This window comes from Arachis duranensis, chromosome 8 (assembly GCF_000817695.3).
Source record: "Arachis duranensis cultivar V14167 chromosome 8, aradu.V14167.gnm2.J7QH, whole genome shotgun sequence".
In the NCBI taxonomy this organism is placed as follows: Eukaryota; Viridiplantae; Streptophyta; class Magnoliopsida; order Fabales; family Fabaceae; genus Arachis; species Arachis duranensis.
In genome coordinates, this window is record NC_029779.3 from 3,164,606 (window position 1) to 3,178,983 (window position 14,378).

Below are 14,378 nucleotides of genomic sequence, written 5' to 3' on the forward strand. Positions count from 1 at the left end.
GTTGTTAGTGTGCATTTGGGGACAAGGTGTAACACCCTAAGTTGAATCCTATCCTTGAGGGCCTTTAGATAGGGTGTCACTCTCTTTAGAAAGCAAATTAACTCAATCATTATGCAAGAAAGAAGGGCAATACATATGAAGTTTTGGGGAAAATCAATAAATGATCTAAAAATAGAATTGAACACACACAAACAAGTTTGAGTAAATAAAATAACAACTAGATTCCCATGAGTACGGTTTTCTAATAAAAAGAAAATGTCTAAAAGTAACTGTGAAAAATCCAATGCGTCCTAACTAACTTCGTTGAAGGAACCCTCATTCTTATATCATATTCTATCTTTTGTCGTGACCCTTCGGTCTTCCATGAATCGGTGTACCAACAATCTTCTTCCAACATTTTTTCGCTAGGTGAAGATCCGGTTTTGCTGTTTGGGGTGAACTAAGATTTGACGAGGTGCTGAAGTGGGAGAATAGGGCATGTATTTCACTTTTGAATTTCCGCGAAAGGTCAATTTCTCCTCTTGGTCCTCCTCCTGACTAGGGCTGCTGGACTCCTCTTCCTCTGTCTCAGAATCTGATTTGAGGTAGACCACCTCGAGTGACTATTTCTTAGGTGCTAAAGTATTCGTATCTAAGAAGGTTATCGCAGGCAGTTGGAGGTCCTCTCATGTGAAATCTCGACCTAAGTAGATATGTTGGAGCACGGTAGTAGTGGTCGTAACTACCTATGCGTGCTTTGAGAGATTATACTCAGAAGTCACCCTCGAGGGTGCTGCGTCGTCTCTACTCGATGTGCCATGCTCCTTTGGAAATAGCATGTGAAAGAAAAGGGGTGAGAACTTAAAAGATATCTGTAGGAGTGCTATGTAACACCTCCATATCTATCCCCAACCAATTTATGGGATTTTAAAAATTATATGGCATGGCATGTATTATGAACTTTCCTTGTAAAATGTAAAACATAATATGCATAAAAGAAAAGCATGTAACGTTGATATAGGCAACTCTAATTGGTGCACGAAATTGTGATCATCAACAATGGCTCCAATGACTTGGTGCTCTCAAACGTGAATCACACTTTGTCACAACTCCGCACAACTAACCAGCAAGTGCACTGGGTCGTCCAAGTAATACCTTACGTGAGTAAGGGTCGATCCCACGGAGATTGTTGGTATGAAGCAAGCTATGGCCATCTTGTAAATCTCAGTTAGGCGGATTTAAATGGTTATAATGGTTTTCGAAATTAATAATAAATAAAGCATAAAATAAATATAGAAATACTTATGTAAATCATTGGCGGGAATTTCAGATAAGTGTATGGAGATGCTTTGTCCCTGTTGAATCTCTGCAACATACTGCTTTCTTATTTTCAATCCTTCATACTCCTTTCCATAGCAAGCTGTATGTATGGCATCACCATCGTCAATGGCTACATCCCATCCTCTTAGTGAAAATGGTCCAAATGCTCTGTCACAGCACGGCTAATCATCTGTCGGTTCTCGATCATGTCGGAATAGAATCCATTGATTCTTTTGCGTTTGTCATCACGCCCAACAATCGCGAGTTTGAAGCTCGTCACAGTCATTCAATCCTTGAATCCTACTTGGAATACCACAGACAAGGTTTAGACCTTCCGGATTCTCAAGAGTGGCCGCCAAAGGGTTCTAGCTTATACCACGAAGATTTTGGTTAGGGAATCCAAGAGATACTCGCTCGTTCTAAGGTAGAACGGAAGTGGTTGTCAATCACACGTTCATAGGTGAGAATGATGATGAGTGTCACAGATCATCACATCCATCATGTTGAAGTGCAACGAATATCTTAGAATAAGAATAAGCCGAATTGAATAAAAGATAGTAGTACTTTGCATTAAAACTCGAGGTACAGCAGAGCTCCACACCTTAATCTATGGTGTGTAGAAACTCCACCGTTGAAAATACATGAGTGATCAAGGTTCAGGCATGGCCGAATAGCCAGCCCCCAAAGTCTAAGAACTAAACGTCCAAAGATGGATGCTAAGATAAAAGACGAAAACCCTGATGTCTAATACAATAGTAAAATGTCCTAGTTATACTAGACTAGCTACTAGGGTTTACAGAAATAAGTAATTAATGCAAAAATCCACTTCCGGGGCCCACTTGGTGTGTGCTTGGACTGAGCTTGAGCTTTACACGTGCAGAGACTTCTCTTGGAGTTAAACGCCAAGTTGTAACGTGTTTTTGGCGTTTAACTCTGGTTTATGTCGTGTTTATGGCGTTTGACTCCAGAATGCAGCATGGAACTGGCATTGAACGCCAGTTTGCATCGTCTAAGCTCGAATATAAGTGTGAACTATTATATATTGTTGGAAAGCTCTGGATGTCTACTTTTCAACGCCGTTGAGAGCGGGCCATTTGGAGTTCTGTAGCTCCAGAAAATCCATTTCGAGTGTAGGGAGGTCAGAATCCAACAGCATCAGCAGTCCTTTGTCAGCCTTCTATCAAAGTTTTGCTCAGGCCGTCAATTTCAGTCAGAAAATACCTGAAATTACAAAAAACACACAAACTCATAGTAAAGTCCAGAAATGTGAATTTAGCATAAAAACTAATAAAAATATACTAAAAAGTGAATAAAACATACTAAAAACTATGTAAAAACCATGCCAAAAAGCGGATAAATTATCCGCTCATCAGTGACCCAATAGCTTCAATATTATGCAAGTAGTAAATTAGTCATAATAAATTTACTAATCAAGGTTGGTGTCTAACAATACTCCTTAACGACCCGATAATATGAAGTAATATATTTTACTGAGAACCCAAGAAGAACAAAGTATAATTCCTTCTATTTTTTCAACTCTTAGTTAACCCTTAAAGTATGGTTAATTGTCAAAATTCTAACTTGTTACCATTATTATAATGAATTATCAATGACCTAAAAAACTCATTTCTTCATTCATTCAATCCCCTTTAAATCATACCCAATATCCATTCAACTAGCACCTTAGGATATTAGGTGTCCGAAATCAAAGTATAATAAATATATTGTTAAAGAAAACTCTATTACTATGTTCATCTTGAGAATATCCTATTGACAAATATGCGGTAATTATAACCATTAGGAATTCTCAAAGTGAGTCAGTTCAATGGTCATATCCCTATATGCACCATCTATATATATAATTTAATAAATGAGATCTATTAATCTTCATCCAATGAAGACCATTATATATATTGATCTTTCCGGATTATTAATGTCCTTTTTAATAATCTTATGACCAAGAATAATTTAGATTAAATTATAAAATTTTTATCTCTCAATATTATTATCACTATCACAATGATAAATCTCTAAATTTAATCAAAGACCTTATTATATTAACCCTTTAATATAATAACAATAACAAATTATTTGACACATGATTGATTATATTGTGGTCATACTACTTATTCCCAACAATCTCCCACTTGCATGAGAGCCAATCATGATAGATTGGATCTTAGACATACTATTATCTTAAATAAAATTACTTTAATAATAGTGTTTATATGGTCTCATGTGGATTATAGATGTATTGTCTAGTCACTGAGTTGAAAAATTTATTCCGTTTTCAAAAAAAAAATTTCAAAAACAAATACTTAAATATGTGAGCCCTTCTATTCAAAAGTAATGATATGTAATGAATACATATTCTTTGTTGAGTTACTAGATGTTATATGCTTCATATATTACGGGCAAGATCCAACTATATTAATCTATTTTGTGTTTTGCTAAAAATAATATGTAACTATTCATTCTGGTATTTGTAAATTTATTAAAAACATTTATAACCTTTTTATATAATTTATATTCAAATTTGTTAAGTTTGTTAGAGAACAATTTTTATGAGTGCCAATCATAGCTCATTTTGGGTCGTAACAAACAAAGCGAAGAAAAAGATAAAATGGATCGAGTAAAAATACTCATGAAATTAGCTAGATACACTTTCTAAGAATGTTGGTATCAAACATCACTTTGCATTATTGCATGTGTTTATTATTCACATCTGCAGTTACCAGTTAGAGGTCAAAGGGTTCCAAAGCATGATGAACCAACGACCTAGATTGAGAAATTAAATATCATTGTTTACATATGTCTTCTCAGCCTGAAAACGTTTCATACATTTCCTTTACCTCACCTTTCCCAGCAACCTGTGTTGGTAGAAAAGATAGCATTCTTTTATAGAAGCTTGAGTTACACCAAAAACCGTTAGGAAAAATATTGTCTAGATTCTAGAACCAACCTTCATGGTTATGTGCAACAGAAATTCCAGAATTTCTGTGAAATCGGGTCTTGAAGATGGATCTTGGTGCCAGCACCGGTGAATTAATTCCACCAACATTGGATGCGTGTGCCTTGGAATTTCCGGCCTCAAACCCTGCAACAACTCATTCACATTGCTAATATTAAACCGCAGCCTTTTACTTCTAATCGTTCATTTAACCAACTCCAAAAAACCCATGCATTGATCATAATTACTTAATAAAGAAACACTACCTTTTGGGCCACTCCAACTGCCGCATGCAATGGGGACAAATGCTCATAAGGAAGCTGTAATTCAGTCATGCATGAAACATATATATATATAAGCCGTGAATTCTGAGAGACCAATATTTTATTATAACTTAACAACGAACACCACCAACAGAAAGCTTTACCTTTCCTGTGAGAAGCTCCCAAAGGACAATGCCGAAACTATAAACATCGGATTTGTGATCATATGGTTTATGCTCAATCACCTTCCATATGCATGCACAATAATCCAGGGATCGGAATCAGCGGAATAAAAAAAATCCATAATTCATAAATTCGGAAAGACAAGTAGTAATCAACACTGGCAATACATACATACCTCCGGAGCCATCCATCGATAAGTTCCAGTTTCTGCAGTCATCACCCCGGATTGATTGTTCACTCTAGCCACCCCAAAATCAGCAACCTTAACTACCTGTTAGTTTTTCTTACAATATAAGATCATTCTCTGCTTCGGTATTCATGATATTGGAGTTTGAAGTTATTACTACCTAACGAGAATAATTAACAATTATGTAGTATACAATTTGACAACATTAACTAAGAAATCATAGATAGACAGTAAGGTCTAAATTAATGTAGAAGATATAAGAACTTAATTACCCCTTTATCATCCATCAAGAGATTAGCTGTTTTGAGGTCTCGATGTATGATATCATTCTGATGCAAATATTTCATTCCTTCTGAAACCTCAATGGCAACTTTAATCAACCATGGGAGAGAAAGCGCAGCCTTCTTTATATGAAGAAAGTCATACATACTTCCACCAGACATATATTCTGAAAAATAAAAACAGATCACGCATTCAATTGACATTGATATCACAACCATTCTATTGACCTTGCAAACAATGAGCAAACTATAATCCACAATGATAAATTTTACCTGTGATAAGGTAATGGTTAGGGGGTTTTGTACAGGCACCAAAAAATCTCACGACATTTTTATGTTGAATTTTACTGCAGGATTTCAATTCAAGTAAGCCATGTATTCTATGATAAATGTAACTATTCTTATGTTTTGGCTGGTGCACTTCACACACTAAATTTTCAAAATATGCCTTTGAACGCTAAACATGTCAAACAAGGCAAATAATCTTTTTTTTTTAACTTTTCTGCTAAAGTTCCTTTTAAAAGTCCTTTTCCCTTGGCAATTGACTTTTACGGAAATGTTATTGAATTCAAAGAAATGAAGGGTGGTGTGGTAAATGTGATGAATAGAATTTGTAATAGAACAAACCTTAGGATATAGATTTCTTGATAAAACTCCCTCTGTATATTTTCATTCAAATTATCGTCCTTAAGAACTTTGATAGCCACATCTTGATTACAGAAAATACCCTTATACCTGTGCCAGTTTGTTAGTTACATACTCACAAACATATCAAGCTAAAGAAATAAAATGATAATACTCACAGATCACTGAAAGATCCAGATGCAATTTTCTTTTCACATCTCAAACATCTTTCATCCCAGACATCATTTCGATTAGTAGCAAAATTTACATGACTAGATATAAATTTGAACCCAGTATTCCCTTGCTCTGCAGTATTAATAGTGCCATTTTCTTTCAACTGAGGTTGCTTCTGGATTTCCGTTTTCCACCCAAAACATAACTTATAAATAAACAGTTTACGTAGATGGGAGAAATACTTAATCTGTTAACTCCGAATTATTAAGTTAATGCTTAATACTAATCTAGAACATTTAAAGCGTCTTGTAGGCATGTATTTCTCCAAAAGTTTAATTCAATCAAAGAATAAGAAAATGTCTAACTTTTAATGCGTGAACATGCTAAAATGTATAACCACAAGCGGGACTATAAATGCCTACCTCGAGTTTTTTCATTTTCTTTGCTAGTACATGCTTTAATTTCTCTGTCTCCTACAAATTTCAAACATGGAGGACTGTCAAGTAAACTCCGTTACATAGAAATGAGATACAAGTAGCGTTCAATCAGAGTTCATAGAGCTGGTAAGTTATAAAACTTAAAAATACTTGTGTACACAATTTGATTCAAAGTAGTAGTATTACATAAAACAGATATATATCTTCTTGAGATTATTTTCTGTGCATGTTTTTCAATTCCATAAGCTAAAATTTCCTTCATTATCAGTTACTACAATGAAAAATAAAACAAAAGGGACAAAATACCTCAACTGCCCAACCACCAACAACAAAAACATCCAGAGAGTATCCATCCAACGTCGAAAAAGCATGTGCTTCTTGAATGTCAAGCCCAGTCTCAGAGATTAAAGAAGTTAACTGCAGTTGCATCATGCAAGCTTAAACTAAAACAAAAGCAAACAAAACTAAAAACTCTGGTGAATTGTATTGGCTGGTGTGAACAAAACAACCTGGCTGAGGAGTTTTGGCTTGTCATTTGTTGAAATTGTGATTTCATGCACTGGCCTGCATGAATTACTAGGAATGGAAAAGAATAAACAGAACAAAAAGTTTCAAACGATAAACGCTAGTGAGTAAAACAAAAGTAAAGACAATATAAAGAAATATTACCTGGCATAGTGTGCGTAAAAATTGAAATTGTTACTCTTATCTTCAGCTTGTAACTGACTTTTGCATAGATCAAGTTCAAGATTAGCTGATGAAGCAAAGGCTGGGGGTGGATGGAAGCTGAGAAATCATGAAAGAGTAAAAAGAAAGAATAAATATAATCGGTAAATATAAGTAAACTATAAAAGGTAAAAATAAGGACTTAAGTATATTCACATAATAATCATGCCTCATCATTGTGGCTGGAGTATCAAAATATTGAGGACTGCGTACAGCAGAAGAAGCACGAACCTGCATAATGCATGTACCAGCAACGCTTCCCTAGATATCTTGGTAGAGTAAACAATAATATTAGTTTCCTAATCTAATGTAACATATTGATCCACAAAGTACCTGAACAAGACGAACTTCAATTGCAGGTCCAGTTGCAATAGTAGGGAATCGTGCCATGTGAAGCAACCTTTTGTGCATAAGCACATCTTGTGCCCTCTCCACGTTCATATCCAACGCATACCTAATTACACTTACTCAGGCATAATGACAAACAATTGGAAGGAAGATAAAGTAGGATGAGTGATGTACCTAGTTGGAAGGTAGTAGAAGTGAGCCCAAAGCTCATCATCAAAACCAGGAACTGAAGCCTCTTTGACATTCAATCCTTTGTCTACTAAGAACCTCGCCATAAACTTCAACCTTCTGCTTCTGTTTTCGTCCACTCTGATTCCACCAAGAATTGCACACCCTGCTACCGCGACTCTCTGTATCTCCCATATGCAAAAATAGATTCACTCTTCTTATTCTCGTGACACTGGAAATATATAGAAATCTTTTTAAATATCGTTGAAGAAATTAAAAAAGAAAACTATACACAAAACAATACAAATATTATTTTTCTTTTATATTATGTCATGATTAAGATGATTGATCATGCACAGAAAGAATATTTTAATAATCTTTATTATGCCATCCTTTGATAGCATCATCAATCACCCAACAATGTCTAAAGCCAAACAAAATGGTGCCTTGTTTCACCCGCTCCCCACATAGAACATCCCCATCAGACACAACTAAATAAAGTTTATGTTTTGGCATTGTTTAATTTGGTACGGCAATCGTTCCTTGCTTCTTATGGAGCAGTCGGAATATTCCTTGAATTATATATTCCATTAATCATCAAGTCACTGAATCTTTTTCTTGATGTATATTTAAAAAAAAGTATTCTTTTTATAGAGAAATTTCAAGGTGGTCTTTCCTCTGCCAATGTTAACACATTTGGTAACATCCATACTGATTATCAGTACAAGGATTTTACTATTAGATAACTTATTGGAAGAATCTATAGTCTCTATCATAGTTTGTCAAAATGTTAACTACGACCAAAATCTCTAAGGATAACTCTATAATTTTTTTCATTTTTAATTTTTTTATATAAAATAATTTAAAATAAAATCTTAAAATCGTTTTTTTTTTCTTTAAATATTAAAATTTTAGACCAAATTATTTATAATAAAAAAATTATAAAAAAAAAAAGAAAAAAAAGAATTTCTTTTTCTATCACTACATATGTACAGTTTAATTTCTAAAATAAAAACAGTTTTAAAATCAAGTTAAACGTTAAAAACAATTTTATATGCCAAAAAAAACTTAAAACAAAAAAAAAACTTAACTTATACCATAAGAATTAAAATCATACTTAATCCATTTGTCAAAATTAAGGGGTACTATGATTTGGAACTTAAAAAAAATCTTATGCTAGTATGCAACGCCTACAAAACACAGTGGTGCTACTTGCACATAGAGAAACGATATTCCCATAATTTTTTTCTCGTTTACAATTCTAAATTTCTAATAGATCATTAATTTAATAAGAGATCAATCTTCATTAAATATCAATTCATTAAGTTTTTACGTTATACAATAATAACCATTTCTTATTTATACTCTTAAAAAGATTAAATAATTTTAACAGACTTAATGTCCATCCTAATATTAGATTCTAATTCTTCATATTGTAAGTGTGATATATGCATAAAGTTAGTCAGATATTAAAAATAAATAAATAAATAATTTATAAGATGAAAAATCTATTATATTAGAATATATTTAAATTTAATTTTGATAAATAACACAGTCAGATCTAATCTCTATTTATCATAAATATACATAAATATATAATTATTGATTTTAGTAGTTACTATTAATGTAGATGTAACATTTTCTGTTAAAAAATAATAATTAATGATTATTACTTTTGTAATTTTCATTCCGCAGTAGACAAACCATTACCAATGCTCTCACTATAGATCAAATCAGAAAGCGATCCATTAAATAAAATCAAAGGATCTAACAATTAATTAACCCAAAGTTTAATCGAAAATATAAAATTGAGCCGCTAGTCCCTCTAGACCATATTCCACAAGAATATGCATATAAAGATCAACAGATTTAATAAACAACATTCCTAAGCCATTCTTTGGCTACCATTAAGGACAGAACCAGTGAGATTTCTGGGCGCCGCAACTTCTAAATTTTGCATAATCTTCATCTTTTCCTTGTACTCCTTCAACTCCCTCTTGTACCTTTCTTTGTCTCTTAAGCCAATGTTCTGGTAAACCTGCATCATTCGCAAACCATAAAGGCATAAACCGTGATACTTAGAAAGCAACCACATATGCAAAAGACAAATTAAGTGCTTACCATTCTTTCTTCTGGGCTGAGACTATTCCAAGACTGGCCAATCATTTTGGTAAACTCCCTCTCTCTGTTTGGATAAAGTGACTTGAGCTTGTAATGCCTCTCAGCAAAGAAGAAGTTATAACCACTCCGATTTGGCTTCGGGTAGTTCGGGTCCCACTTTCTCTTGTTCCTCCTCCTCCGGCGGCCGGAATGGTGAGGTTTGCAGCCGTAGGGTACGATGGCATTGCCATTTTGTGGAACAGTTGGGGGAGGAACCAATTCCTCTGGATGGTACAGCACTCCTCTTAGAACCTCTGAACCCACTTTCACTGACACTAAATAGCCGCATTCAAATTTTCCCTCTATCGTTCCCCTCCCTGAAAGATTTGATGAAGGGTCTATAGACTCTACACACAATGAACCAAAATGTAATTCACCACTCAGAAGGTCCTTGAATAAATGCAAGGAATCTCTTAAATAAGCAAATCACAGTCCTAAACTTCAGAAAAAACACTGGCATAATTGATTTTTAATTAATTAAGCACTGAAATTTCCAATTAATGAGTTCTCCATATAATCCCGAAATAGGCTCTCATCCACATTGTCAATTCACTGGTTATTGGGGTGAATATGGTGTCACAGCTTATAAGTCACACCAATTTTGGTTACTACTACATTATTCATTTCAAATTACAATTATATCGGACACAATAAGTTTGAAATTCAAGTTCGCTTAATAAAAATATTGCATGTAACAAAAATTAGCCACCAAAATATGTTTCTTTTATTTCAATATGTATTTTTTGTGTCTAGTAATATGATTGAACGTTTAATCTATAGTACCTTGAGGTTTGGAACCTTTAGTATGGGTCACTGGCTTGGGAGAATATTCAACAATAGCCAGCTCAGATCTCCAGGAGTGCTTGCTGCCAGAAAATGAATCTGTACAACAAATTTGGGTTCTTAAAGCGTACACATTTGAAATAAAATAAGAGGAATGCTAAAAAATTATTAGAATTTATTGTGTTTAGCAATTAATTATCTATCAATCTCTAAAAGGTTAAAATATGTAATTAGATTATTAAATTAAAAAGATTAAGTTAATGACTAAAAGTGAAAAATAAAGTACCTGATGATGGAGAGTATAGAGGACCCTTAACATTAAAGAAGTGAACTTGTTCGTAATGGTAAAGAAGGTTGCGGTAGTGTTTCCTGAGCACAAAAGAGGCGCTTGTGGTCGTCGCTGAGAACCTGAAGACAGTTCCCACTTCCCTCCATTTCTTCTCTGCAACTACCTGCACGTTTTAATAAACATAAACAGATATACCCCAGAAATTGAAATTGAAATAATATTAAATAATTAAATAAATAAAACTAATTCGTTTTGAGTGGGTAGTCCGTAGCAGTAGTGGGTAATGCGTTTTACAGAGATTGTACGGAAGGAAGGACCCCACCTTCTCATAGCCACTTCTCCTCGTAACCTCCACGTACAGGACGTGCAAATCTAGCTCCTTCCCTCCAATCACAGGAATCCTTCATAACCCAAAACGATCCAAACATTTTATTTGTTTTTATTTCACACAACAAAATATATAATATATATTAAAAACGCGCAGATTGCAAAAAAATAAAAAATAAAAAATAAAAGGGAATGAAAAAGCTCAACCCGAATATCAAAATCATATTCCAGCTAGCTTGTTGTAGTATGCTGCATACAGATGCAGTGATGTGATGCGGAAAACAAAAACAGATTAATTAATTTATTATTAGCTTTTGTGGAGTAAAATATTATATAAGGAGCTTACATGAATTTGGTACTGAGAAGGAGGTGAAAGCGTCTGAGAGTATCCCAAAAGACAGAAGGGTCCTTGACGATGTCGTCGTGAGAGGCTAGTGGGGAAGGGTAAAGCTTCTCCTCCTCATTGCCAACGGTGGAAGAGGACATTGGGAGAGAAAAAAGACAAAAACAAAGGGGACTCTAGCTCTCAAGTTTCAACGGCACTGCAACAAAATAAAAAGAGAACAAACAAGAGAGGAGGGAGTGGTGGTGTTTTTTTTTAAAAGCACATAAATGGCAGGGAGATATTTGATTTTGATGTGACGAGAGTAATTAACTAATTAAATTAAAATCAGATGTATTAAATATTAGTCCTTTATAAGAATTAAGAAAAGAAAAGGGTGGGGGGAAGTACGATAATTCCGAGATGAGAAAATGAGAGAAGTGCAATTAAGGAAAGGAGAGAAGAGTGTCTTACCAAAGCTGAGAATTAAAGAAGATGGTTTGCCGCGTGGGAAGGGGGGAACGGTTACTCACCACTCTTGGCTTTTTCTGCTCGGATGGATGGATGAATGCAAGGTCCAATGGAATAGAAATTAAGCTTGTACTACTCAGTATTCTATATTAATATATAAATATTATTTATTTAAATTAAATTTAAATACTATAGAGTATAGAAGATTTAATAAATGCGAATGTATGAAAATATAAATCTGTGTGTGTGTTCTATTCTGATGTCATTGGTAGGCTCCTGACAATGCTGTGCTGCTATGGTCAGAGCGTTGACATGCACTTGTGCTTCTGACTGCGATGCTGTTCATTGTTCGATGCCTCAGAACTGCCTTGCACCAAAGAATAAAGATGAAGATGATGATGATGATGCACTATGCATAGATGTACACTCTTTTCTTTATGTCATTTATGAGGGAGGATGGATGGATGGATGGATGAAATGAATGGATGGATGCATTTCATGGTTCATATTTGAACTCTTACTTCACTATCAACCTCACTAAGCCACAACACCATCCGCTATCCTTACGGACTAAAGCCAAAACGTCCACTCTACCAAAATAAATTCAGTTCGTATTTTAATGGCCAAACACATTTTTCATTTCAAGTGTTGTTTAGAAAAAAAATGTATTCATTTGTTAAATATGCTACATTAGGGAATAAGCTTTAAATCTAATATTTTATATAGTATAAAAAATCTTCGATTCAAATGTTGTGTATTCTTATATAGTGATTTTTTTATTTAAATAATTTAATTTGCATGAACTAATCGAGAAGACATTCACATAAATATTTAATTATAAAATGAGTTATACTTCAAATGGTATAATTTCTGCAGAAATGGATCTTTTCAAATTTTTTTAACATTAGAGAAAATAAAGTGTGATCTTTCACCTTTAATTCTATAAGTGAGACCAAAAATAAATAAGAAAGAGAAAGTAATAAAGGATAAAATTAAACACTGAACACCATCTAATTTTTTTCCACTGGAAGAAATCCACTTCTCCACTCACTTAAAAAGTTGCGAATTTAAATTTCCCTATATTTAATAAAAAAATATTTAATTATATATAATATTAGCTTTTTTTTTAGCATATTACTTGAATAATCATAGAAAAATATTTGATTAGATGGCAAAACACACATCCAACTAAACTTAATATTCACTTCAAGTGCATTAAAATTAAGTTCATAACAAAGAAAAATTAATTAAAGCAGTGTCTTAAGTTTTCAGAATATTATATATAGGTGCCTTCTATGGTACCTATTATTTTATTGTACCTATGGTGACTACAAAGAAATTTACCAATTAATTGTGGACATTTGGTAACTGATTTTTTTTTTAAATGTATCACTAAAAGTGTTGCTTAAAGAGAAAGTGTTACCCTTAATCGTTAACTTGGCTCTGATACCAATTTTTAAAATGTAATTTATTTTTCAAAATTATTAACTCTTCATATTTTGCTTCGAATGAGTTTATAATTTGTATAGATTTGGTTGGTGGTACTTTATAATTTGTAATTTCATAATCAAAAGTATTGAGCATTTCTACTATTACTAATTCTGATTTCATTTTTATAGTTTTTCAATCTTGTTTTAGTTTATAATATTGATTATTGTATATAAAATCTTTTATCTGTTTGTCTTTTTCTTTAATATAATTTTTTAAATCCTCCAAAACTTTTTTTATTTCTACACTTTCTGTTGTTTCTAAATATCGTTTTAATTTTTCAACTTCATTCTCCATTTTTTCTTTCAACAGCTTTAATTCTTTTAAGTCATAATATGGTGTTCCAGGCATTTATAAATTTTTTAAGTTTAGTTCTAACTTGTTTATATTTGTTCTTATTTCTATCCTTTTTATTATAAGGTCATTAATTTCGAACTGAAGATTATTTAATTCCCTTTTATACTCCTTTATTTTACTTTTTAATTTTTTCGCTCTTTTTCTTTTTATTTTGTTTTCTGGTCTTTCAATCTTTGTATATTTCATTATCTATCTTAGAATTTCTGCAAATTCTATCATCGATTCATCACTATTTTCTAGAGATTCTATTAATTTTTCTAACTCTTCAACTTCTCCTTTCAATTTGTCATAGATTATTTTTAGAGCTTCAAATGCTCTTTGATTTATTTCAGAAAACTGTAAATAATTCAATCGATTTTCTCTTTCAAAGAGCTCTTATTTCTTGTCTTGATAGGTTACATATATTTTCTCTTTATTTATTGTCATAACTTAGTGTTTAGGGTTTCATTTAATTTTTTGACTTTTTTGTTAATTCTTTTATTTCAGAATTTTCTTCTTTAATCTTTAACTTAGATAAACTTAAAGGGCTATTAATTTTGGA

General features: G+C 33.0%; 1 protein-coding gene and 1 pseudogene across 3 annotated transcripts; both read right to left on the reverse strand.

Annotated features, from left to right (window-relative positions):
- Positions 1-3,973: 3,973 nt before the first annotated feature.
- Positions 3,974-8,015, reverse strand: LOC107460250 (serine/threonine-protein kinase STY46-like; annotated as a pseudogene).
- A 1,349-nt stretch (positions 8,016-9,364) lies between these two features.
- Positions 9,365-12,474, reverse strand: LOC107460270 (high mobility group B protein 9). Of its 3 annotated transcripts, XM_016078623.3 has the most exons (8): positions 11,996-12,474; positions 11,546-11,741; positions 11,407-11,448; positions 11,195-11,273; positions 10,870-11,035; positions 10,584-10,682; positions 9,762-10,147; positions 9,365-9,678 (listed from the first exon to the last, which is right to left on the reverse strand). In XM_016078623.3, exons 2-8 carry the CDS (start codon positions 11,683-11,685, stop codon positions 9,526-9,528), a joined length of 1,065 nt encoding a protein of 354 aa, XP_015934109.1. In that variant the 5' UTR covers positions 11,686-11,741; positions 11,996-12,474; the 3' UTR covers positions 9,365-9,525. The 3 variants fall into 3 exon arrangements, with proteins under 3 accessions (XP_015934109.1, XP_015934108.1, XP_015934110.1); XM_016078622.3 differs by having other exon boundaries at positions 11,546-12,474; XM_016078624.3 differs by lacking the exon at positions 11,407-11,448 and having other exon boundaries at positions 11,546-12,471.
- Between the last annotated feature and the right edge of the window lie 1,904 nt (positions 12,475-14,378).

What these genes read in the sequence shown, in the direction of transcription:
- LOC107460270 (XM_016078623.3), bottom strand. Translation starts at nt 11,685, where the DNA reads ATGTCCTCTTCCACCGTTGGCAATGAGGAGGAGAAGCTTTACCCTTCC. An exon ending in TCTATACTCTCCATCATCAG is followed by an intron (nt 10,683 to 10,869) that starts GTACTTTATTTT and finishes TTTGTTGTACAG; the next exon opens with ATTCATTTTCTGGCAGCAAG. An exon ending in TAAAGGTTCCAAACCTCAAG is followed by an intron (nt 10,148 to 10,583) that starts GTACTATAGATT and finishes CATTGTGTGTAG; the next exon opens with AGTCTATAGACCCTTCATCA.